General features: G+C 36.1%; 2 protein-coding genes across 4 annotated transcripts in view; one reads left to right on the forward strand and one right to left on the reverse strand.

The window, feature by feature from the left end:
• Positions 1–26749, forward strand: part of LysRS (Lysyl-tRNA synthetase) — a 202666-nt gene that overhangs the window by 167228 nt on the left and 8689 nt on the right. The window contains exons 1-2 of one of the 3 annotated variants that reach the window (XM_067086225.1): positions 21126–21297; positions 25273–25411. The exons of 1 other annotated variant lie outside the window; for it this stretch is intronic. In XM_067086225.1, coding sequence (XP_066942326.1) covers positions 21270–21297; positions 25273–25411 — 167 coding nt within the window. In that variant the 5' untranslated portion in view covers positions 21126–21269. Of the gene's footprint in view, positions 1–20849; positions 21298–25272; positions 25412–26749 lie in introns of those variants that run through there. One more of the 3 variants, XM_067086227.1, reaches the window with a different exon arrangement.
• LOC136828339 (dynein axonemal assembly factor 6-like) lies at positions 10652–14936 on the reverse strand. The gene is made up of 4 exons (XM_067086241.1): positions 14690–14936; positions 13757–13864; positions 11650–11774; positions 10652–11030 (listed from the first exon to the last, which is right to left on the reverse strand). The coding sequence occupies exons 1-4, from the start codon at positions 14811–14813 to the stop codon at positions 10758–10760; spliced, it is 630 nt and encodes a 209-aa protein (XP_066942342.1). The 5' UTR covers positions 14814–14936; the 3' UTR covers positions 10652–10757.

Here is a 26749-nt window from a genome sequence, read left to right on the forward strand (position 1 = left end):
GTTGTGATTTGCAGTTTGGTATTACCTTCGACTCCAAATTTTTTCGCAGCACAAAAATCTGACAAGCCATTGCTACTAGAAAATAAATTAATGTTCGTGGTGCATCCTGGATCTACAAAGGAAGGTGGTATTAATGCTATAGGCGTCTGAACTTATGTCCTGCCGTTATACTCGTAGGAACAATGTTCTTTAGTCTGTCTGACTGGCAGGAACCTCCTGGGATCTCTCTGTTCCAGAGAAGATTACCCAGTGGTAGGTTCCCTTTTCCTTTTCAAGAATTTACCATGTGTTCACCTCAAATGATGCCTCTCTCACCTCAAATGCTCTCTCTCTCTCTCTCTCTCTCTCTCTCTCTCTCTCTCTCTCTCTCTCTCTCTCTCGAACTAGGGTCGTGGAAGTCGTTTTGGAAAGCACAGGCATTCTCGTTCTGTTGATGCCCCACGTTTGCTCACAGACGGTACCAGACGTCCGTATATCCTTGTCTAAAACTGTTTTAGTATTGTTGATGCCGATGCTCCAAAGTTTAATAGAAGCTGTTAAACATTTCCCAAGTGTCATTTGCTCTGTACTTATACATATACTGTATATTTATTCGTTTACTGGTCCGTTCTTTTTTCTCCGTATTTCTTTTTTCGCTTACATTCATCCTTTATAATGGAAGCTATCAATAATAATAATAATAATAATAATAATAATAATAATAATAAAAATAATAATAATAATAATAATAATAATAATAATAATAATAATAATAATAATAATAATAATAAATGCAGGGAGAGTCTGTTTTGAAGAGTAACGTTAAGTAGAAGTGGGTGGTTTATGTTTAAAATTAGGAAAGCCAAGTGGAATGAAGGGTTTATAAAAAAAAAAGGTCCACTTAAACTGCGTAAAAAAAATAATTCAAGCTAGCTTTCAGACGATGCTGCAAAGGTTAGCAACAAAAAAAAATTTCTGCATTGCCACAGAAAGTAGGTTTACCTTGGAACAGCTATAGAAGGAATAGTGCTCAGTTTCATTTTACAAAAACAACAAATACTTACGACACAGAAAATAATCAATCTTTTTGTTTTAACGTAGTCAAGGTCATTTAATATTCGGTATTTTTATTGCAAATGGCTGAAATCATGTTATGAATGGAGTCCTCATGTCACTTTGTTTTTAAAAGCGTACCCAAATACACGGAGAGAGAGAGAGTTTCATTTTATCTCGAAATGCTAATATTTTGAATTCAGACTCCCACGGTACATAACAAGGTATTGTTTTACAAATAGTTTACATTGTGACGACGCCTTTACCAAGAAATTATCCTTGGAACATTCTAGCTAAGATTGCCTCCAATCTTAGCTCTTGCTAATAGATAATTTACTTGAAACCAACGCAACATCAATGAAACTAATCATACAATAAGCTCGTTTTCCCTTAAGATATATATTGAGTTATTAAATGTGTAGTGAAAATGTCATTTTCATGCTTACTCAGAAATGTTCTTACCACATCATCTACGGTAATTCTCCTAATTACTTTTAGTAAAACAAAACAAAGATTCATATCATCGTCAATGAACTCTGATTTCAACAGCACAAAACTGTTTTCTTTTACGGCTCCCTGTGAGTAAGGAAAGATTTTAAGAGATCATTTAAAATACAGAGGCACTCCTTTGGATTAAAAGGAAACTCTCAGCTCTCTCTCGAGAGTCATTTTGCTGGCAACTTGAAGGTTACAAAATCAGTTATTGTTCCTCTTTTTCGGGAAATAAATGGGAGAAACATAGAACACTCTTCTGAGCCTTGTTAGAATTAGTTATAACGAATGTTTCATTTTAAGTTAATTACCTTTTATTTGATGTAGAGGCCGCTGGGACTGTCAACCAAAAGTCCTTACCTTTCACAGGTCTGAAGAAAACACAAAACAATTCAAAAAATCCTTGTTTGCAATGGATGGAAATTCAGAGTAAACAAAGACTGATTGCAAATACTGAAGCAATGAATAAGTAAAACGTAGATAAATATATAATTAATATAGATAAATTGAAAGTACAGGAAACCTACTTACTTCACGGTCAATGAGGACAGAGTGACTCACATAAGCATAAACGCGAGGTGAAAAAATTTTTGCATGCTGACGGGCCTCTGGCAGACACGCATGCGCACTGTGCTTCCAAGAAACCCACCCTAATAAAATCCAATTGCACGTTATTTGTAGTTCAAGGCGAGGCTCCGAATGGCAAATATGACCTATAAAACCTCCTGATCTTACGGGCGAATAAATAATACCGTCCTATTGGGCTGAAGGGTATACGGCGTCAGCTTACTAGAGCGCGTCAGATATACAATAGCACCTCTGTGCATGTCAGCGAGGTCACAGAGCCGGCCGTTTGACCTTGGCGGTCTTGTGACTTGCGCGCTACGTCACGCATTGTTGTTAGGCTAATGGGGTCAAGTGTGGGCTGCTTTTACCTGATGGGCGAAGGCATTAGTCGCTGTCTTTGGGGAGGATTTTACTTGTTGAGTCATAAAAACAGAATCGTGAATTCGTTTCTTTTTTCCGCGATGTTTTAGGCACTTAGAGTATATTCCGATTTTTTATACAATCAGGCGAGACGAAAAGGCGACAGGGTGACTTATCTCGTTGGTGGAAAGCTGAGAAATACCTTCAGATTGACAAGAAAATATTAAAATAACAATTCAAGTACGTTCTAACACTTACCAACCTTAAAGATAATAAAAACCAAGGTATGACTTCTTGTGACTCATATTAGAGGAAAAGAGGCCCAACTACATTAGTCGGGGGTTCGCATTTCATTAGTGACGAAATCGCTTAACACTTACAGTCAATTCCCGTTTGTTGTACGGTATTCCCGAGGTAGAGCGCATTGGATATGAAACGAGATTAGTAGGTTAATGTCTGTGAATATAAAATTTGTCACAGTGCATGTGACAGAAATTCACACACACACACACACACACTATATATATATATATATATATATATATATATATATATATATATATATATATATATATACATAATATATATTTACATATATGTATGTATATATATATATATATATAAATTGCTATTTTTCAGGAGAACCAATTTAAAGTTTAAAACTTTCAATACTCTGTATAGTGTAATAGTGACATGTCATGCCCTCTAGCGGTTAGTGTTACAAATACGTTTTTACCACAACATGGAACAAAGAATGGGCTATCTCCTGGCATCAATAAAAACACATTTTTTGAGCGATATGTATATGTATATATATATATATATATATATATATATATATATATATATATATATATATATATATATATATATATATATACACACACACACACACACACACACACACACATTATACAAGCATTAAGCTACAAACGCACTTTAATATCCAGTTCGCTCAACCTCGGGAATGATACATTTTCATATATGTTACCCGAAGGGGAATTATTTTAGTTGATAATAAGTTCGTCGTCTCGTGGGCTCGAACCACGGAAGACAAGAACTCAGGACTACACATATACATATATGTATATATATGTGTGTGTGTACAAAACGAAACGTTCCCTTGAAAATATGCACAAATCGCAGTGTTTTCAAAATAACTCTCATTTTAGAGTTAAACCTCACTTTATGATAAGTTTTTCTTTCATGAAGTTTAGCCGCCCACTCGTCATATCACCAGTGTCAGTTGGAGAAATTACCTCAAATAACAAAAACAAAAAGGGTAAAAAACATTCAGCAAAGACCGGTTATGGAAAAGGTTTATGTTACGGAATTTTAAAACTACCCGCTACTAGGAATTTTAGAATTTGAAATAGATTTTTAAAATGTGTAACCTGTAGGCTGAAGAGATTTAAGTATATATAGGTAGTGAACAACAATTTTCAAAACTATATTCTTTAGAGTCCCGACATATTTAAACAAATGTAGACAATTGTCAATGATTTTCAAAAAGAGGTTTCCTTACCCTCGGCTTAGATGTAAACAAATATGGAATTATGACAAAGATTTTTAAAATAGGATATCATATATCCGGGTCAGGTTTGCGTAGATATTTGCATTCAAAGCTGATTTATGATTTTCAAAGTGGGTTCCTTCCAGCAGGGAGAGATCTAAACAATTGAGTAAGGACGTATGGCAACGATTTGTGAAAATTACATCCTTTAGCCGACTCAGATTTGAGCAGACATGGGAATATGGTTTTCGAAAAAGGGAACCTAATATCTAGGTCAGATTTAAACATGAATATAAGCATTCGGCGTTGATTTAGAATCAGGTCCCTTCTGTCTGTTTTTCCCCCTGGATTCCTCTTTACCTTCTCTTACTTCCTAAGTGACGCCAGATAACCCACAATTAATCAATCAATCTCACTTCCTAATGAGCACCATATTCTTTGGGCGCTTGAATTTCAAGCCAGTGGCCCTTATTTGCTTGTTCCATATGAATAGGGTTCATCTTCTGAATATTAATAATTATAATAATAATAATAATAATAATAATAATAATAATAATAATAATAATAATAATAATAATGATGTTGATGATGATATAATAATAATAATAATAATAATAATAATAATAATAATAACAACAAGGTCGATTGTAAAATAATCACAAGATTCAGGACTGGGCCCCATTCCGAGATCAGAACAGATAAACACTAATCTCGACAATGAGTCTGATAATTTTATTCTATACCGTATAGTGAATCACTGTATCATTTCATTTTTCAACTGCATTCCCATTAATATACCAGGAATAATTACGTCTCCTCATTATTAATGCACATAGACAAGAAATCCCTGATGTAGTGTATCTGTTAATTTTTATGGTATTGCAATATGAATCTTTTCTCTTCCATGTTTAATTGCTTTTACATAAAAAAAATCATTTACCAAGCGTGCCTGAAAGCCTTATGAATATGGAATTCAAATACAAAAGTTTGCTGTTATCAAATAGAGGAAATCAGATAACCAGTGTTTGATTTCGTTAATGGTCGTCAAATAGAAAACGAGCATAAAACTTATTAATCACAGTTATGAATCGTTTGTCGTCGTTAATCTGGTGTTGTACATGAACAGCCGTAGGCTATTTATCAATAATCACTGATATAAGAATCTTTTTTATTCATTATTCTGTTGATATCCGGCAACAACTGCATTTCCTAATAACAGAATAATTTGAGGGTAAAACTTCAAATATCTTCACTCCTAAGGGGGGTAACGCTGTCAGTTCACCTTGCGTGGTGCACTGTAGGCATTACTTAAGGTTCTTTGCAGCGTCCCTTGGGTCCCTAGCTGCAACCTCTTGCACTCATGTTCCTGTGCTTCCGTTCGTATTCTCTTTCTTCCGGCTGACTTTCCACCCTCTCTAACAATTGTTTCATAGTGCAACTGCGTGGTTTCCTCCTGTTACACCTTTCAAACCTTCTCATTGTTAATTTCCCTTTCAGCGCTGAAGATTGACCTCATTGGTCCCAGCGTTTGGCCTTTGGCCTCAATTCTATATTCCAGTCAAATATCTTCCTTTCCAAGTACTCTGTTCCTCATCGGACGGGTGGGTACCGTTTTCAGCTAGCACTCTGCTGGCCCCTCGTTGACTCTCCGACCGGCCAATGAAGAATTAGATGAATTTATTTCTGGTGACAGAAATTCATTTCTCGGTACAATGTGGTCCGGATTCCACAATAAGCTGTAGGTCCCGTTGCTAGGTAACCAGTCGGTTCTTAGCCACGTAAAATAAATCTAATCCTTCGGGCCAGCCCTAGGAGAGCTGTTAATCAGCTCAGTGGTCTGGTTAAACTAAGGTATACTTAACTTTAACTTTCCAAGTACTCAGGGCAAGACATTATAGCAAATTTGTTAATATATTTTTTATTTCAATACTGTTACACAAGACTTCACCTGCGAGAGGTGGGCAACAAGAAACTCAGTAATCAGACAGTCAGTGATTGAACAGTATATTGCATACATTTATAGCTTAAATTTACAAGCACGCACATGTGTATGTGTACATGAATGTGTGAATTGCCTGTGAAGCATACACCGCATATGTGTATGCACGGATGTATGTATGTATGTATGTATGTCGTATCTAAATCTATCTTCGTGTCCAGAATAGTTAAGTTTAAATTCATTATTTCCTTAGACTGATTAAATACTCTTGCCTTTTATTCTCAGGTGTATCCCAACCTATAAGCATTGCTAGTGCAAAACAAAGAGCATTAAAGCACAGGTCTGATGATAAGCGGAATTAACCTAATAAATATATATATATATATATATATATATATATATATATATATATATATATATATATATATATTGTATATATATATACATATATATATATATATATATATATATATATATACATATATATATATATATATATATATATATATATATATATCATCTTTCTGAGTTCAGTCATATTCTAAATATCTCAAATTATTGAAAGGAGAAGGATTAAAAGTTTAAAGCCGGTAGCAAGAATGAAACGATGCATGAACATTTGTCAGATTTGGGTCGAATGAGAACGGGGGGAAAAAAGTATACCTTAGCTTAACCAGACCACTGAGCTGGAAGGAGAGGGGAGGGGGAGGGACAGGGGAGAGAGAGAGAGAGAGAGAGAGAGAGAGAGAGAGAGAGAGAGAGAGAGAGAGAGAGAGAGAGAGGGTGGGCTTAATACAGAAATATTGTTTGGCTCCGAATATTCTCTCTATCCATGCTGCTTCGTTGCCTTTGTTGACGGAAATTCATCGCTGGAACAACGGAACATTTTCTCGGGAAATAGAAGAAGTTTTATTGGAAAATAATATCATAAAAAACACGATCTTGTTAAAGATATTTCTTTATCTTCGTTAAAGCATGTTTATGAAAGAATGAGATATTTTCTCGTGGAACGTATTACATTCTCTGACAGAAGATTATTGCCTTCGAAGAAGAATGTTTCCTCGGTAAGAAATACTCTCCCAGAAGAATTTCTTCATGGAAAATACCGGAACGAGAGAGAAAGAAAACCTCCTACGTATAGGATCAGTACGCCCACCCGCAAGTTTAAAGGAATGCGTCCCCGTAAGAAAACGTTTCCACCTGACTTTCCGTAGCCTGGAAGAAACCGCTATAGTTGCCATCAAGGCAGTAAAGTAGAGAGTATTGATCACAGCCCACATGATGCTGTCAAAAGACATCACTATCGTGAGATCAGTTTCACGTCTGTGATTTGTTTTTTTATTATTATAATTGTGTAATAAAAATCCAAAATTATATAGTAAATATATTACTATGTAAAACAAACAAAGGCTTTCGAACACTTGAACAGTGTTCTTCAACAGTGCTAACAGATTTTTTTTCACGAAATTGTGAATCTTATTATTATTATTATTATTATTATTATTATTATTATTATTATTATTATTATTATTATTATTATTATTATTATTATTATTATCCAGCGAGTAGTTGAATCTCGACGTAGTTCAAACTCTAGTTCCAGATTCGAAACTGGAAAGATGATTATGCCGCGATACTGGGCCAGACTAAATTAAAACACTTGAGTTGATTTTCAGGTAGAATTTGAAGCAAACAAGAAGGATTACAGATAAGCCTGGAGCTTTATGACAGGAATAAAGAATTACATTTCATTATCAGATAGATAACGTAATTTAATGGCAGTCAGCGTGACTGATAACTAGATTCACGTGGTATTTTTATATTTGAAAAAATACAGTTCATGTTTGTATGCGTGCTTGCCGTTGGCTACAAATTTACATTATCTCTGTTTATGACTAATTAAATTAATTTCTTACTCTGGAACATCAATAAATACTTTAATAAATTCCAACAGGGGATAATATATTGTGCAAGATAAAACAGATAAAATTACAAATTATATTAACATACTTTCTCTTTGACGTAAATATATGGCCTATAATGTCATTATTGATTATAGTGACACTTATCATAATAGTGCAAGGACCTGCCTAAAACCAACACCATCCATAGCTATACATCTAAATCACGTTAACAGAATAACATTACAGTAGTGATAACATCATTTCTACAAACACTGACAATTCAATTACATCCAATAATTACTTCTCCACATAACAACACAGAAACAGACATATAAACCTTTAGAATCTTTCTATTGCTGGCACACAAGGCTTTTTTAAATCGACAAAAAAAATAAAAAATAATAACTATGTCGGTTTAAAAAAGAGTTAAGAATTTTCCCCCAGATCAAGAGGAAATCTAACATATCGAGTTTCTCTCCTCTGGTGAGAAATATGATTCTTTACCACCAAAGATCGTTTTTCCTCACTTCCGGTTCTCTAATGGATATCTAGGATGCTCTTCAGGCGCCCTTTCTCAGTCAAATCCTCACTCGGCTCTCTTTAGTGTTTATTATCCTGCAAGCTTATTCCTTTCGTGTTATCTCTTTTTACGTCTACTACAGGACACCTGACCCCTTCGAGACTATTAAGGCATCCAGTCTGAAATATATTTGCACGATCCCCAAAGAAATTTGCTTGCATTACTTGGTGCTTTGTTAGCGTTTTGGCCTAAATTGTAGTACCTATGTTTGCTCTAATTACTGAAGTTATGCCTTGAAGCGGGATTTATTAACCTATAAAAAAATTTAGTACATATGCGAAAATTTAATAAAAGTAATTCTTATTAAAACCGATTATCTGAAAAATTTTATAATATATATATCTTCTTCTTCTTCTTTTAACGTGTTTTTTTCATTTTTGTATGGGGTATGCCTTCTTTTGAAGGACTTTTGATTTGGATATATCGGCTAATCGCTAGATAAAAAAAAAACGCCCTTTCTTCCCAGAGCAGAAGTTATTGCGCGGGTATGGCGAAAATTCGAGACGTGTAATATGTTTTTAAAGTGGCTTTGTTTTGTGTGTGTATTTAGTCTGTAACATCCATTTGCTTTTTAAGCAAACCTATCCGTTGATTACATATATAATCCCGGGATGTCTACACGGATATAGCAAAGTGTCTGCCTCTCTGATCAGTCGGCTGCGGATTTGAACCGCGCCACAGACCTCTACATCCGAAGCTGCTGCTGTAAAGCCATCGATTAATATAATATATATATATATATATATATATATATATATATATATATATATATATATATATATATATATATATATATATATATATATATATATATATATATATATATATATATATATATATATATATATATATATATTTTTCTCAGATGAGAAGTCATTTTAATAATATCTGAAATTTCTTTTATTAAAGATATATATATATATATATATATATATATATATATATATATATATATATATATATATATATATATAAAACATTTATACAGTTTATACACTATTTAGCCGTGATTAAATGCTATAAGCTTTATTAAGGCAAGGGGTTTGTCATCTCGCAGTCCTTTGATGAATAATTAAAGTTGTATTTTTTCTACTGAGCCAAATCAAATGACACATCAAAAGAATTCCTTTCTGTGTTAATTGGTTTCCAATAAATGGACGTCCAGTTATTGTTACGTAGGCGCGGATGCCATGGCTGGTTAGTTGAGACTGAGCAATTCTGTAAACAGCGATGCTAAATAGCGTTAAAAATGGCAGTGACTTACAATGAGCTGCTGTCCACCTTTCTGTGAAGGCCTAGCTATGACGACTAACAAATGTCTAATTATAATTCGGATCAGTTTTCCATTCCACTCACTCCAGAGTGTGGAATTGTTTGCCCTTCTCGGTATTCTGCGAGTCATCACTGAAAAGGTGGATTCTTTTGATAAAGTTCTCTTACGGACATGGGCGTCATTTCAGATTTTTTATGGGGGCGGGTGGGCAAAGGCGGTTTGGCGAACGAAGCGAGCCTAATCACCTGGTTTTTTTTTTTAGCTATTTTATGTGCTTTTTGAAGCACATAAAATAGATAGATAGAAAGATATAACTTAATGTGATGACACATTTGAATTTCGGTAGAAATAATGGAAAACCAGCTGCTGTTACTTCATAAGGCTTGGTGGGGTGAGGGGGCAAGTTGAGGCTTGGGGGGCAACTTGAGTCTTGGGGGCAGTTGCCCCCCCCCCCACCCCAGCCCCAAAATGACGCCTCTGCTTACGGATCGGGCTTGTTTTGAGCAAAGGCTTGTGTTGAGCATTGGACTGTTCTTGAGCAGTGGGCTTTCCTTGAGCAGTGGGCTTATCTTGAGCAGTTCGTTAAAGAGAAATCTAAAAGATGCTAACCATTTATTAACTAGTTTTACTATGAAGATTCATTCATGCTGATTTTATATCTGGCTTGGCCCTCAACTTATAATTATTTACCAAGTGCATCAGTTTATCTGATGTAATCACTTTTATCTTTCAGTGAAGTCCATTAGTCTGTCTTTTGCAGTTTATTGTCACCCTTGATTTTTCTCTACTGAAATAATAATGATAGGCTCGATAATAATCATGACTTCAGGAGTTGTAATTAAGACTGGCCGATTTTCCGAAAATTGCTAAATCTAATTTTGTTTTATAAAGTAAGCCATCTTCACACGTGCTATGCTTGCCAATCGGTAGTGTTTTTACCGACAACCCATATTTATTGCGCAAATTCACAAGCCGTTCGTAATTTCTGCCTTGATGTCATAATTAACATGACATTATATTCAATCGCCTATGTAGGCCTACTTCAACCATAATTCATACTTATTTCGTGTTAATGTTCTTACCAATCGGTCGTGTTTTCATTTGTCTTGGTGCTCTGCAGGTGTCAGCAGTGGTTGGTCTAGTTCAGGCAGTGTCACCATGAGCGTGTGGGTCGACGGATCCCACGTAGCGACTCCTTTGCCCTGGTCGACTGAACGCGGCAGGGGGAGGTGGAGGAGGTAGTTCGGAGACGCCAGGTTCAGCGTTGAGGATGTGACTTCGAGAGTCACCTCAGTCAACAGGTCTCCAGGCAGGATCACCCGGACTACCAGGTCTTCTTCCCCGCGTCCGTTGGTTGCCAGGTTACTCATCTGAGAGAGAGAGAGAGAAACTGTAATTCCAGGAACCGATATCGTAGATTTCTTGAAAACTTCGTTCTTAATTGTTCATCGTTTTATCTCGTGCCGTTGTTAATTAGTCCATTTTATGTGCTCCAACACGAAATTCTTATGGGATTTGTTTTTTTATTTAATTTGATTTCAGAAATGGAAGTTTTATACTTGGTGCAAAATTTGCATTTCATTTGTTTCGCTTAAAAAGGATTATGAGTTTTTGATTGACAGCTGCAACTAGCCCTCGTTAGCACCCACCTACATTTGACCTGCATTTAAAATGTCATATTTACAGTTCGCTGCAGATTTTCACTTTTATTCAGAATTTACTGTTTGAAAGAGAATAATTTTAGAAATATGTGTGTATACAAATTGTATCATTAATTTCAACTCGGAAAATGTATAACACCAATATTCAAAGTAAGGTCCATCAAATGTCATATTTCATTCAATTCATAACTCCTGCCATTCTTACTTGATGGAATTCCTCAAGTACACTTCGCTTATTAGAATGCACAAAGCAGTCAGTTATGAAATACTCCACATTCCAGTTGATTAGAATACTGCGTTGTCAAAGGTACGGGAAACGTTTCCTTACCGGTAGATAAACGTTGTTTGCAGACAAACGTTGCCTATAGGTGATTTCGTACTCTGGCTTCGTTCTTGGGTCAAATTGTTCCTCGCAATGTTCAGGGCGTACCTCGTCTATTTCCCAGATATCGCCTGAAGGTATTAGAAGAAAACGTTGGTTTTTACTGACTCACTAATAATCAAAACGGTAATAGGTAATAAGAAGAGTACTCTTAATACAAATAGTTCCTCATTGGACGGGTGGGTATCGTTCTCAGCTAGCACTCTGCTGGTCCCGCGTTCGATTCTCCGACCGGCCAATGAAGAATTAGAGGAATTTCTTTCTGGTGATAGAAATTCATTTCTCGTTATAATGTGGTTCGGATTCCACAATAAGCTGCAGGTCCCGTTGCTAGGTAACCAACTGGTTCTTAGCCACGTAAAATAAATCTAATCCTTCGTGCCAGCCCTGGGAGAGCTGTTAATCAGCTCAGTGGTCTGGTTAAACTAAGGTATACTTAACTTTAAATTAACTGTTAATACACGCTTTCTCTCTGTTGGCTCCAAAGCTCGTTAGTGTTTCCACAAGTTTACTAATAACAGTTACAAGTTTCAGTAACCTGGGTTTTCAGAAGGTGTGGGACTGTAACTAATCGCTTAGTATCAGTATAAAGGGTATTTCTCATTTAGGAAGCCTTGTCTCTCAACTCTTGACAAAGGAAAAACTTCGTCGCTATAAAGATAGTATATTGCTAATCAACGGATTTTCATGGAAACTGGTAAATTGACGAAAGTTAATCCAAAGGCGATGCAAAGAACAGTGGTCTGTGTCTTTCCTTTCAAGATCTCAGTAAAACAGGAACAGATTTAGCATGAAAGAAACTTTTTAGCAGTGGGTCGGGACTCGCGTCTTAATCCCCGAAAGGAGAAAGGAGCGGAGAAAGCGCTTGTTTGAAAGTTTACGAAAAAAAAAAAAAAAGCAAGGCATGAATATGAACAATGTCCCCTTAACCTTACGCCAATACTTCTCTTCAAAGACAGACCACAAGTCTAAAGGGCATCTCAGAAAAGGAGAAGTGAATAAAAGAGGAGTCTGATCTGATATGATTCGTGGAAGGCGATCATATACTGTAAATGTCAGAGCTTCATGTTTCGCAGAATCGCAAGATACGGGAATAATGACTTATACCCGACGAAGCCATCTTTTCTGACTGTGTCTTTGTCAGGGGAAGTGTATATGTTCAGCATCTACCTTTTATTACGTTTTGCTTAATTGAGCTGAGTGTCAGTGCGGCCGTTTGGGATTATCGGCTGTCTCAGTTGTCGGGTAGTGACCATAATACTCATTGTCAAGCCTAGGCTGTGTCGTAGCCTTTGTACCATAGATTTCTAAAATATACAGGTTGAGTTTTCTTTGTTTGAGGAGCAACTCAAGATTACTCTCTTTCCCTTTTCTCATTTGGTTTTAGTTTCTTTTATTAATTAATTTGTATTTTTGTTATATATATATATATATATATATATATATATATATATATATATATATATATATATATATATATATATATATATGTGTGTGTTCTTTTGTGTGTGTGTGTATCTAGATTCTTTTTCAAATGTAATAATAATAATAATATAATAATGGATAATAATAATAATAATAATAATGCTACAAGCATCGTTCGTCTTATACGTTTCGGAATGAAGTCATGAAGTCACTAACTTTCAACAATGTCAGTTGTACTGCAAAGAGACAGAATGGACGACATACACACACACACACACACACACACACACACACACACACACACATAGAGTAGCTGAGTAGTAGTTTTCTGCAACACGAGATATACCACGGAATACATTTGTTTGTGTGTGTGTGTGTGTGTGTGTGTGTGTGTGTGAGAGAGAGAGAGAGAGAGAGAGAGAGAGAGAGCAGTATTTGTAAGCACTGAAGTCATCACTGCAACTTTTAATCCTTACTTTGAAACCTAGTCCTTCACAAACCAGCACCCCAAAAGCTTTATTGTAAATCGTTAGAAATAACTAGGCTGTGCATATTTGCTATTCTTAACTATTGTATTGAAATTCAGACTTGATTTTTGAGCCACACAGACCAACTGATGACCACTAACCTAGAGTATCCTTGCTTCTCTTGTTCTCTGCCGAGGTTCTGGCACGGCGGCTCTTGTTTGGTTTAACGCTGCTGCGTGACTTGCTTCCGATTGTTCCCGGTGTTGCTCCTGTTGGCGGAAGTTGCATTTTGTCAATCAAAACATAACGTAATTGAATAAACCCCGTAGGGCGATAGTGCCGTCAGTGCGCCTCACACGGTGCGCTGTAGGCGTTACTTAAGGTTCTTTGCAGCGTCCCTGTCGTCCTTAGCTGCAACCCCCCCTCCTCTCGTTTCTTTTACTGGACCTCCGTTCATTTTCTCTTTCTTCCATCTTACTTTCCACCTTCTCCTAACAGTTGATTCACGGTGCAAATGCGAGGTTTTCCTCCTGTTACACCCTTCAAACCTTTTTAATCTCAATTTCCCTTTTAGCTCTGAATGACCTTGTAGGTCCCAGCGTTTGGTTTTTAGCTTAAATTCTGTATTCTGTTCTCTTCTATAGTAGAACAAAGGAAAGGTAGAAATATTGGGTTTATCAGTCCGAAGCATTTCAAGGAAACGATGGTGGCAAATATGAAGGATATATTTTATGGTTTTTTGATCCGGAGTTTGACGAGACAGGCAGCCTGATGATTCGTCAGACACAGGACCAATGAGATGTTATATTTTGGGAATAAAAGAAAACAGTTGCAAGAAGAATATTCCAGATCTTAGCAGTAGATGGAAAAGAACACTGATTGCACATGTCATACTATCAGGAACAGCAAATGCTATAACATCAGAATGCATTGTATCACAGAAAAAGGATTGTCTAAATGGATAAAAGGGACACATTTGTTCCCGAGGCAGACAGTGGATATAAAATTACAAATCATCGATTAATTTAAACCAATCAAGATCTTTCGAAATAGCCTCATTTAGAATTAATGTCTTCGTTGTAGCGATAGCTTACCTGTATGCTTCCTGTCGGATTTCGATGCCTCTATGCCGTCGTCGTCATAACGGTCTTCGTCGGGATTAGACAAGATTTCAGCTAAAGCTCTGATGTCAACGGCAGGCGGATAGGAGCTAGTCATTCTAGAGATCCGATTAGCACATCAATAACTTCGCCTTGAGAGGGTCCGACTGTGAAAGAGGAAGGATATGATAAAGATACAGAAGATACAGTGAGGCCTCACAGTTCCACACCGCTTTAGTCTGTATGAACACTTGTTCTCAGAATTTGAGCATAAGGCAGCTTCGTGACGTCACGTCTTTCCTGTCAGCATTATCCAGTCTGAAGAAGAGATGAAATGTCGTGAAACCGGTTGTGAATCGAGATGAAATCAACGTGTTGTCTAATTAATAATTATAAGTTCGATAATGAGCTTTTGTCTCCAGTGATAGAACTCCCCAGATGATTGTACCCTTTTTATGGGATAAGTTCTTTATTATTCAGTTGATTCACAACCAAATAAACCACCGAGTAGCCGGTCCTCTGTCCAAACCATACCTGCTTTTTAGTATTTTTATACGTTTTAATAACTGTAATTAATTTAGTAAAATTAAATACAATGTTTTAATTATCTTTAGCGGCAAATAATAAACAAAGAAATGTTTGCCATTTTTAACATGCATAAATTCAATTAGAAATATGAGGCATTTTCAGGAAAAATGTATAAGAACTAAAAAAAAAAATTCTCTCTCTCTCTCTCTCTCTCTCTCTCTCTCTCTCTCTCTCTCTCTCTCTCTCTCTCTCTCTCTCTCTCAACATATGCATGGCACGCACACAAGCACGAAGACGCACATAAACATCTGTCCTCTGACAGAAGTTCAGCGTAGAGTCACGTAGAACTGTTTTATCTGCTAACAGATTCAATATTGGTCCACACTAATGACAGGGCCTGTTCCACTAAGTGACGTACCCTTGGACGATTTCTTACTGTTTATGTATCATTTACTGATGCAACGCCTCTCACATGATGAGAGAGGGGCGTGTCCGATCGACTAGTCTCTATCTGTGTGTGCTGACAGAAATATAAACACGAGAATGTGAGCAAGGAAAGCGGTGTTTTATCTTCTTTCACACAGCGTCTCTTGTCAGTCCTATACATTCCTCGTTGGGGGGATAATGCCGTCAGTGCACGTCATGCGGTGCACTGTAGGAATTACTGAAGGTTCTTTGCAGCGTCCCTGCGGCCCCTAGCTGCAATCCCTTTCATTTCTTTTACACTACCTCCGTTCATATTCTAATTCTTCCATCTTGCATTCCACCCTCTCCTAACAAATGATTCATAGTGCAACAGACTTTTTACTGTCAATTTCAGTTTTAGCTCTGAGTGACCTCGTAGGTCCCAGCGCTTGGCCTTAGGCCTAAATTCTATATTCTGTTCCGTTCAAACCTTCATTCACAGTTGCATGATTTCAGACACTTGCTTTTCCAGCCACGGTGAATATGCGGGGATTATTATCTCTGCAGTCAACCACTTTTTTAGTTTTCTGTAAAAGAAAACTATTGAGATGGCTTTCTCTGTCCGTCCGCACTTTTTTCTGTCCACACTTTTTCTGTCCGCCCACAGATCTTAAAAATTACTGAGGCTAGAGGGCTGCAAATTGGTATGTTGATCATCCACCCTTCAATCATCAAACATACCAAATTGCAGCCCTCTAGCCTCAGTGGTTTTTATTTTATTCACGGTTAAAGTTAGCCATATTCGTGCTTCTGGCAACGATATAGTACAGGCCACCACCGGGCCGTGGTTAAAGATTATGGACCGCGGCTCATACAGCATTATACCGAGACCATCGAAAGATAGCTCTGTTTTCGGTGGCCTTGATTATACGCTGTACAGAAAACTCGATTGCGCTGAAGAAACTTCGGCCCATTTTGTACTTGTTTCTGTTCTTTCCCTGCTCTTCTAAGATGTATATGATTATTGACACTCGCTTTCGGAGAATCCGCGACTTTAACCTTTACCTCAAATTGCCTGACCTTTCATGTCTGCATATATCTATTTGTAGTTGATTGTTTTGTCAGTATTTACTGTACTTCGCTTCGTTTTTCTCTTGTTTTATTCCGTTTATGACTATTCTGTTCTGTGGGAACATAACGAGATCACTGCCATCTTTGCCTGTTCTATACGTGCGAACATTTTGAACGAAAATATTGAAGCTATTCCGATAACCTCACGCACACACACACACACACACACTCGTTTACTATAGTTGTTATTTCTACAGTTAGAACTGCAATCACAAACTATCGGGCATATGAAAATCACTGACCCAGTTGCAGTGAAACTGAAGTTGAGATATTTAAAGTTTAGAATGGAAGCCACAGAAGTTGAAGGAGTATTGGACAATGATTAAAATTGTAGAATGGGATTATGGAGCCAGCAGGAAGCTTTTTGGGGTTTCGGGAGGTAAAAAAAAAAAAAAAAAAAAAAGCAAGTACTGAGTGGGACGAGGAAATGAGCAGTTAAGTGAAGAATGAAATGAGACTGTTTGAGGTGCAGTTGCTGAGAAAAAATATAAACTTCAATCAAGTCCAAATTTGGGGAAATACGAGGAGAATAAGAATAATACGAACACGTATAACAGGCCTTTATAGTCTGTGTGAAGTTATGGTAATCGATAAGCGAAAGAAGCTGTCTCCTTCGACGGCCTGCCGATCAGACGCTTGAATGCAGCTCAAGTGTTTGATAGAATAATTCAACAGAGCATACGTGAGATTCACTGCTGGTTTATATCGCATTCTCTTTGCGTTTGCGCATTCGAAGTTCCATAGTTTTATAGAAAGTATAACGCACCTTTCTAATTCTCTCGTGTTTCGTAAATACAGAAAGGGCACAATGTACTTTATCAGACCTAGCCTTCTTCTTACTGTCTCTTCTTGATACTGAATATCAAAAGATGAAGTCAGTTTATTTCATATCCTCAAAATAATTAGTGAATTTATTATAACATTAGGAGTCAGTAACCTGGTAGCCAATAAATCAGTATGTAAGTTTCAGTTTCTCATCTTACATATAAAAAGACGTAAGTTTAGAAAATTATGCGCATTTTTTCTTGTATGTTTGTATTTTACTTCGCTCTCGTACGAAAAAAATTCGTGAGTTCCCACTGTAATGCAGGGACCAATAAGACGGCAACCCAAGCCAGAAGGAAACAAGAGAAGGGGTGGATGGGATAGTGTAGGGGCGGGGAGGGGGGTGTGAGTGGTGTTAAAACCAAGATGTTATGTAAATCACTCTAGTTCTGGTGATATCCTGAAATTCAAAGCAAAGTAAAGAATTCATTCTTGAAAATGAACCTCCTTACATTTTGTAGAGGGCAATACAACTGATAACAGTAATAATACAAAAAATAAGTGTGCTTGTAGAAGTTATACAGTATCTCAAAGCTTACATGAAACGCCCCCAGCCCCCGACATAATTAGTCAAGATCGATTGATATTTATACCTGTGGTCTCTCTCTCTCTCTCTCTCTCTCTCTCTCTCTCTCTCTCTCTCTCTCTCTCTCTCTCTCTCTGTTATAATTGCACATCTTTCTGCGTGCGTCTTACGCAGCGGACTGAATCGTCTAATTTAATGCAATTTTGTTATGATTTAGTGGGTTGATACGTATTATCGAGGACGTGACTACCACCCTTATTCCCATCTGCATACGGTCAAGAACACGGTTTTAGTGTTGGTCAGGAAGCAGATAACTCGATCATTATTCATTATGCTTGTAAATGTCAAGTTCATTCCATTTATATATTTCAGTCTCTCCAAACAAATATATGACACTGAATCTTCTTCTCAGAATGGTAAATGCTTAGAGTGCTAAACAAGACAGCATGTAATAAACTTACCTTTAATATCACTACTCTTTGCCGTCAGCTCCTCTCCAAGTGAAGCATCATGGTTGCCATGGTAACTGAGTTTTGGTGTTCGAATGCCAGCGAAACGGGTCTTTGTCGCTGTTCATTGCGGTGCATGTCTGGCTTATGTATCAAGTCTCGATATTCCTTGTCTCTGAAGATATTGTTTTAAATAATTACATTTTTTAGCGCGTATGAACTAAGAAAAGGAATATATTCCGTGCAATTCACTTTCGCGCTCAAGCCTCATTTGTTGCAGAAATTTTCCCGCGAAACCGTTTCATACCATTTGCAACAAAGTGAATTGATCTTTAGTTTTATTGGTTCTGATAACAGGAAAAAAATAAATCAATTTAATAAAATATTATTATCTTCAGTTTGTTTCGAGAATAAGCACTTAAAATACGATCTTCGAAATGTCAATAAGGCTGATGTCGAGATTTTGCTACCTTATTGCATTGTTACCAGATAGTCGTGTGAAGGTGCTAGCTACGGATTTTTCTTTTTTCATGTTCTATTGCGTAAAATTTGCATAGAATTTCATCTAAGGGGAATTGAATAGCCATCAAAATTGCCATTCTTTTCACTACATTGTTTTATTAGGTTAGGATATATATATATATATATATATATATATATATATATATATATATATATATATATATATATATATATATATATATATATATATATATATATATATATATATATAATATAAATATATATACATCTGTGTATGTATATAATTTACATACATATATATGTGTGTATGTATGTATGTATGTATGTATGTATGTATATATGACGAGATCCCAGCTGACACTATCACACACTATTCCTAGGCTGGTGAGGACTTTCCCAGGTTATCTGTATTTCCTCATTATCATCTCTACATATGAAATTTCTGTAATATTTCCTTATGGTATCCTTCCTCGTTTTATCCTGCCATATACTGCCTAATATTCCTCTTAGAGGTTTATTTCCAAATCGACAAAATATTTTATAGTTACGGTGTTTTATGTATATATATATATATAGATAGATAGATAGATAGATATGTGTGTGTGTGTGATAGATAGATGTGTGTGTAGATAGATGGATATGTGTGTGTGAGAGAGTGAGAGAGAGAGAGAGAGAGAGAGAGAGAGAGAGAGAGAGAGAGATTAATAAACGTAATGTGAGAGCTTCATTTACATTCATTAATAAACATACCAAACTTATTCCCATATGTGATCAAAATCAGTTTTTTTCTCTCTCGGATTCCTCATCACAGAGATATTGCGAAAACTTTTTTCGGCAGTGAATCCATGACAAAGGTAGGACTGTTTGCCGAAGATGACGCAATCTCGATATCGAACACGTCATTTTTATCTACTGATCTCTTCATACGAAAAGTGTTCTTCGTATTATTTTAAGGTGAGGAATTTGCCTCTCTGTTGCTTTTTTTATATCAGTAATGATGACAATAATATAGGATTAATCATAAGAAATTTTGCTATTTACCCGCGTGAACGAATATGTGTTGAAAGTCTGTAAATTCAGTGTTGTAAATGAAGATATTTAATAGAAAATCATTAAAATATTTTCCATTCTTGTGAACGCAAAACTGTGCAACCGGTTTCCAGTTTCCATGCCTTCAGTGCCGTTGCATTTCACTGCACCGAAACTGCTCGGTTTTTCTTCGTTTAATGCTCATGTGTGCCTCTTTGCTTGCTGCATCCACGGTGTTATTTTCCACCTATTTTCCAAGCAGGTTTCTAAAGAACATTTGCATTTTCCTTCATCTAAATTGCTTGAACAGCTCCATTGCCTTGAAGGCTCAACTACTTAAATAATGAATTTTAAGCTTACATTTTCATTCTTGTACCCGAAACATATTGCTAGTAAGTGTATCATTATTATTTATTCCTAAAAACGGCTTATTTTTGTATTAGTTAATGAATATCCAGTTTAATTTGAGTGGGGAAAGAATGAATCTAAGTGTTCCTGATGATTGAGAGGCAAATGGTATTTACAGTAGTCTCTTCCTAGTGAAAGTAGGGATTGTTTTCAGGAAAGTCCTGCTTTTAAGTTATTGGCCTTTTAGGTAAAATTCTGCGTCGTGAGAGTTTTTGCATGTTCAGAATATTATTTAATTAATAACAAGGACTATTTCTTGTGGCAGTCATTACTATTTACTGTTTTTCCTTTTTTTAAACGGTCTGTGAGACCCACAAACTCACTTGTCTTGTACACAGTAATGCAAAGACGGTCTATCATTTTATATGTTGTACTTCGTTTTAATTGTCAAATCCAGACTGTCATAACACCCAGGGAATAAGAAAGTCTATATATTTTTCTTGAAAGACGATATTTTCAGCTCTGAATGGGAGTTTGCTGTGCAGTCTTGGAGCGGCAAATTTAAAAGATTTAAAGCCAGCATTCAAATTGCATCTTGGCTCGAATAACTTAAGTAGAGAATACAATTAACGTCGTTGGACACGATTATGATGCAACATGAACTGACGTTATTGTTCAGGTATTGCGTCATGCGGTTCCTTTGCAGTTGAGTGAAAGAAGTTACAGGTGAGGTACGTAAAGTTTACCAGATTTCGATCACCTGGCAATACTGCTCGAACAGCACAACTATTGTTGGCGACTACACCAGACGAGACAACAAGACTTGAAAACGTGTCCGTAAGAATGGCAGATGTTTCGGAGGAAAAGCTGTCAAAAAGGTGAGATATATCAAGGTTTTTATAAATTAGAGGTGATTTTTAATGGTGACCTCAAGTTACTGCCGAAAGATGTACGAGTTTTAAGTGATGGGAAGCCCGGAATCGCGGTAACCTACATTGCAGGAAAATGTTACCGGTATCGGTGACAGCTTTCCGCAAAGTGTCGCATAATTTCTGATTAACCAAAGCGAACTCTCAAACTGAAATAGTAATTGACAGATTAAGGTTGAAGGTGTTGCCTGACTGAAGCTGAACCAAATATCACCAACCCAGGCCCTAAAGTAACACGTTACGTAATGCTCGTGTGTCAAACCGTGCCCTAGTTAAGTTTTAACCATTTTAACATTTAGAAACATAAGAAACGTCCGATTATGGCTTACTATATCAGAGATTTCTGTAGTAGATAGCCTAGGTTTGAGAGATATGATCTAACCAGAATTCCCTTAACCTAACCTAACCTTGGACGCTGTGCCCAAACCTGGTGGGGGGGAGTTTGACCTGTCAAGGAAGCTGTGACCTCTCACTGTGCATTAACCTAGAAGCATCTAAGGGAAGCCAGGTTTTATTTCTGAAATCTAAGCTAGATTTTGGCCTATGTTGTTCATAGCCTAAGCTAGATCAGTTGGATGGTCTGTGGGTAAAATCAAAGACTAGTACCACACCCAACTGGATCTGTAAATGTCAGTTTAGATGCAAAATTGTCACTGTTTAGTACCATCCCCTTGGGGATGAATGTAAAAACATAAGCAAAAGATGGTAAATACACATAGACAGAAGACAAACATAAACACAAGGTGGTAAACATTCCGATCTGTGACTGGTAGAGTGCAGGGCATGGTAGACTAGTAGTCTGTACCAACCAATGTTTCATGAATATTAGCTTTCTGAAGTAAACAGACTTGCTTCATACTAGACCAGAAGTAAACCTTTTTTATACATACACTGCTTGAATTTGGCTTTCCAAATTAAGCAATGTAACACTGAAATGGGCCCAAACTAATCAGTGATAATGTTAAAGGCTATTCTTAATCCCATGATCAAATGTAAAAGTAGGGCCTAAAACATTTTCTTAGTTTTTAACAAATTTTCCCAGACTTGTCCATTTCTGTTGGTTGTTTTATGTCTTTGCTAATCCATTACACACCTTTAATTTTAACAGTACCAACCACTGTGGAAAACAAAAGTTTTTGCATTTGAAAATATATGCCCTGTGTATAAGTGAAATAGACTAGAGATACATCTCAGCCCAACTAAATCAATCTGTCAATTTGCCTACCCTAACTTTGTAATGGAAGTTACAGAATGATTACAGGGATGCATCATAAACTTATTCGTGATGCAATGTCTAACCTAACATAGTGCATAGTGGGAAGTGTCACACAACTCAGGACCCCCATGGCTTTGTGATTCCACCCAAGCAAAGGTCTCCACCATTAAACAGAAGAGCGGCTCAGAGTGAGTCCTTCCTTGATTCTTGTGACAGGCAAGAGCAGTCTTTTTGTTGGACACACCCCCCTATGATGTCATAAATGCTCTGAGGTAACCCCCTATGATGTCATAAATGCTCTGAGGTCACTAATTCCCTAAGTAACTTTCACCAGTCAGCATTTCAAAACATGTACACTTCCAAATATGGTGTCCTTACCTGAACACATTTTGTGGCATAGTTACACATTAATGAGTCCATAGTTACCCACAAGCTGACTAACACCACCTACAAGACATAACGGAAAGTTTATCTTTCGTGAAACATTCTGTATTGGTTGATAGTGTCTGTTTAGTTATGAAAAGATATTTTGGGTCTGCACATTGAATTAATGGGGTTTTGAAAAGCTGCCCTAAATTTCATGCTATCATATATGAATTAAAAGTCATAATTTCTGTATCGTAACATCATTGCAATTGCTGGTATGTGTAAATGACTATTTCATAATAGAAGAAAAAGGTTAAACCTATAGAACTTACCAGAAAAGTTCTTGATCATGTTTCAGCTGTATCTTTTAGGTTTAATAGTAACCAATAACAGCTTATTTTGACCAGTGTTGAGATGTATGGACAGAGCTGGCTGCATGGCAACGCTGTAGACTTCAACAAGTAGTGCAAGGGTTAGCCTACGTAAGCTGTAACAAGGTGCTACCTTGTACAGTAGTGTGATTGAATGAGGTAGCTAAGAGCGTTGCATTGCTTTAAGTTTCTTATGTTTGTTCATTGGGATGGCTCTTTGTCTGGCATCCTCTGTACATTGGTCATAGTTTTCTTCAATAATAAGCAATTTGGGTTGACATTTTATCATTTGCATTCCAAAATGACAGACCTTTATAATCCATATTTTCAGATCAGGGCAATTTTGGGAATACCAGATTAGTTTACTGGTTATTTTTCTAAATGTAGAAATGCTTTGTAATTTTATTGTTAAAAAACCATAACTAATTAGTAATATGAATACATTAGAATAAATGAAAGTTCAAGTTCAATGAATCAGTTATGCCAGTTTACCACCAGTACATCTCAATTTGCTGTTTACTGTTGTTACTGAGCAAAAACAAGCAAAATATTAAAATGCAGTGAAATTGAAATTCATAAAACCATTCAAAAGTGTAATGCCCCTCAGATAAAAAGAAAGCTAACACATAATACACTATTAGGATTGTGGTTTTTACAACCCAGCAGATTAGATAATGTTAAGAATGGTAAAAATTGTTTTATTATAATGGTAATGCATTTAAAATGGTAATATGCTGTATTTGCTGCCCGTCCTATCAACTCATTTAGCCTAGGGTTCTTTTATGAAAAATGTTAAAAGAATGATAAAATTGTTTTACTACACTGTTAATGCATTTATGGTTACAATATGCTATATTAACTGCACACTGTTCTGTTTGGCACAATAAAATTTCCACAATAGTCCCTTTGATACACCCTTGGCATCGCACCTTTAGTCTTGGCTAGCGTGAGAGCATAGCTTGATTGGTTATAACTTCATGAAAATATTTGGTGTAATTATATGGAGTAAGCTCATAAAATCATTGGAAACCAATGCAGTACTATTCTTAAAACACAATGATACAGTAAAAACAAGTAACTACAGTTGAAATCAAAGTTAAAAAGTTTAGTTGAATAGAATTGGTGTGTCATCTCATAACTTTCAGTGTTAACAATATATTTCATAATTTAAGAAAAATGAATGCAGTGTAAGTAAAAGATTCAAATACTGTTGTGAAGGCAATCACCATTCATGTAAATCCCAATAAAAAGCTCAGGTGATATTCACTTTCATAAATATCAGTTAAAAATTTGTTAAAACAAGTATAGTGTATATGAACACACAATGTAGAAAAAGAGTTTGTTAAAGAAGCAAACCATAACATAAACTGAATGCCCACTTGTCTTCTGTGAGTGGTTTGAAACTCCACCTGGCCTGGCTGTTACATGAAAAATGGATAAGTGGAAAGAGTTATTCCTAGAGGTAGTATGTATTACCTATCATCAGCTAGTACCGTAATTCAGTATTTGGTGGCTCTGCTTTTTTATGTGTAGTAGATACAGGCAGTCCCCAGTTTATGACGGGGGTTCCGTTCCTACGTCGTAAGCTGAAAAATCGTTGAAAATTGTAAAAAATCCAAAGAAAACCTTACTTTTAATGCTTTTGTTGCATTGAAAATGATGTAAACTGCATTTTTATTGAGTTTTTCTTAAAAATGAACTTCAAATTTTGATTATTCTGCCGTTTTGGAGCGATATTTCTTCCGTCGGATCAGCGCTGTAAGCGTCGTAACCCTGGAATATGCATCGTAAACCGGAAAATAATTTCTGATGAATATACTTGAAAAGCGTCGTAACCTCGGAACGTCGTAAGCCAGACCTGTCTTAAACCGGGAACTGCCTTTTGGTTGAGTAATGGCATGTAAAGCAGAAATAGTTTTAAATCAGATTTAGATTTATTTTTCCCTATGTTTAGACTCTTGTTATTTACAGAAAGTAACATGGGTCATTTCTCAAGAAATATATGGAGGGCAGTTACAAACAGTACAGACATCTTGGGAAATTATGGCTGGAAGCTGTCACTTAAGAGTAATGATTTCCCAAGTTGCAGATTCCTTTCTAATTCCCACAGGTGGGTGAAACATCAGGAGCAGCTTATTTCTTCCTTTCATATTTGTGATATATATAGTTTATTAGTGTTTCATAGAATTGTGTGCATGGTACACAGTGTATTTGGATGTGGAGTTTACTCAAGAACTGTCATCCTTTCATTTACTGATGTTTAACATTTAATGTCAATTATAGGACATAATACTGTAACTGTTGTTACGTAAAGCTACATTGATAACTTCCTCAGCTGCTTTTGTTGTTTCATCCATCATTTTTACTGTACTAAATGTTGTGTGCATACACTTGGTTTCTACCTGTGTACTTTATGTATACAGTTTGTGAAAGAGATTAAATAAATTTGCTTGTTATTCTCTTAGTGTATAAAGTTTTCTTCCCTTTGAAGTCACAGAAGTTTACATCAAACCCAAAGAAAAAGAATAGTGAAAGTCATTTAATCAGTAAGCCTGTATTAGTCCTATTTGTCATAATCAGTTAAGTTTTAGATATAGTATTTCTAATTTATAAGCAAGTAGGGAATCCCAGAGCTACAGTTGCTATTCATTTCTTTTACATTGTGATTGAAAGTTTTTAAAATGAATGGAATAAATTAGTTAAATTTTTTATTTTCGTATATTACCCAGAGGGGAAACCAGGATATTCTGTTCAGACTTTTAAGGAGATTCACTTTCCCAAAACTGGAGTAAATTTCATTATTTTCAGTACTGTTAACCACTTTATGAACTTTCCATAGGTTATCAGGATTGGGATGAATAAATTTCTGCTCTGGTTCAGAAATTGATTACATCTGATATGTTCTCATTATTTCGAGTTTTTATGGAATTCATTGTGATTGCTTAGTAATGAAGCTTTGGATATCCCCATACAGTTTGTGCAAGTTTTAGGTTCTATTATGGAAGATACACTTTCATTCCAATTCTAGTACCCTCATTATGAAGTATTAAGTTGCATGAAACTTTCCTCATACTCTGACGAAGAAAATCAAGGGTATGCGATGCAGTGTGTTGATAATACTGCATACACCATTTAATTTTATGTATCTACTATACTTTGAAGTATCTTTAGGCTGATAGAGTAAGAAATTAAACTTGGTTTGCTGAATATAGTGGCACAGAGACCTTAGACTATATCAATACCATGAGACAGATGCAGCTTTAAACTTTTAATAGGTAAAAGTGGATTTCCTTATAACTTGATTGCTGGAAAAATGTCACGAATTACATCATGAAATTCTTGCAAATAGTTATGTACAGGTATTATTGACATCCCTCCATTTTTTTCATTTAACTTTTTTCATCGCTAACATAGCGCATGTAATGAGTAGTTTTTACTCTGTATATTC

Source organism: Macrobrachium rosenbergii, chromosome 42 (assembly GCF_040412425.1).
Source record: "Macrobrachium rosenbergii isolate ZJJX-2024 chromosome 42, ASM4041242v1, whole genome shotgun sequence".
Classification (NCBI taxonomy): domain Eukaryota; kingdom Metazoa; phylum Arthropoda; class Malacostraca; order Decapoda; family Palaemonidae; genus Macrobrachium; species Macrobrachium rosenbergii.

Bases quoted from the DNA above. Each gene is read 5' to 3' on its own strand.
- LOC136828339 (XM_067086241.1), bottom strand. From the start codon at position 14,813: ATGACTAGCTCCTATCCGCCTGCCGTTGACATCAGAGCTTTAGCTGAA. The intron at 13,865-14,689 runs GTAAGCTATCGC...TTCCGCCAACAG, and splicing joins ATCCGACAGGAAGCATACAG to GAGCAACACCGGGAACAATC. The intron at 11,031-11,649 runs GTAAGGAAACGT...TCTCTCTCTCAG, and splicing joins CAAACAACGTTTATCTACCG to ATGAGTAACCTGGCAACCAA.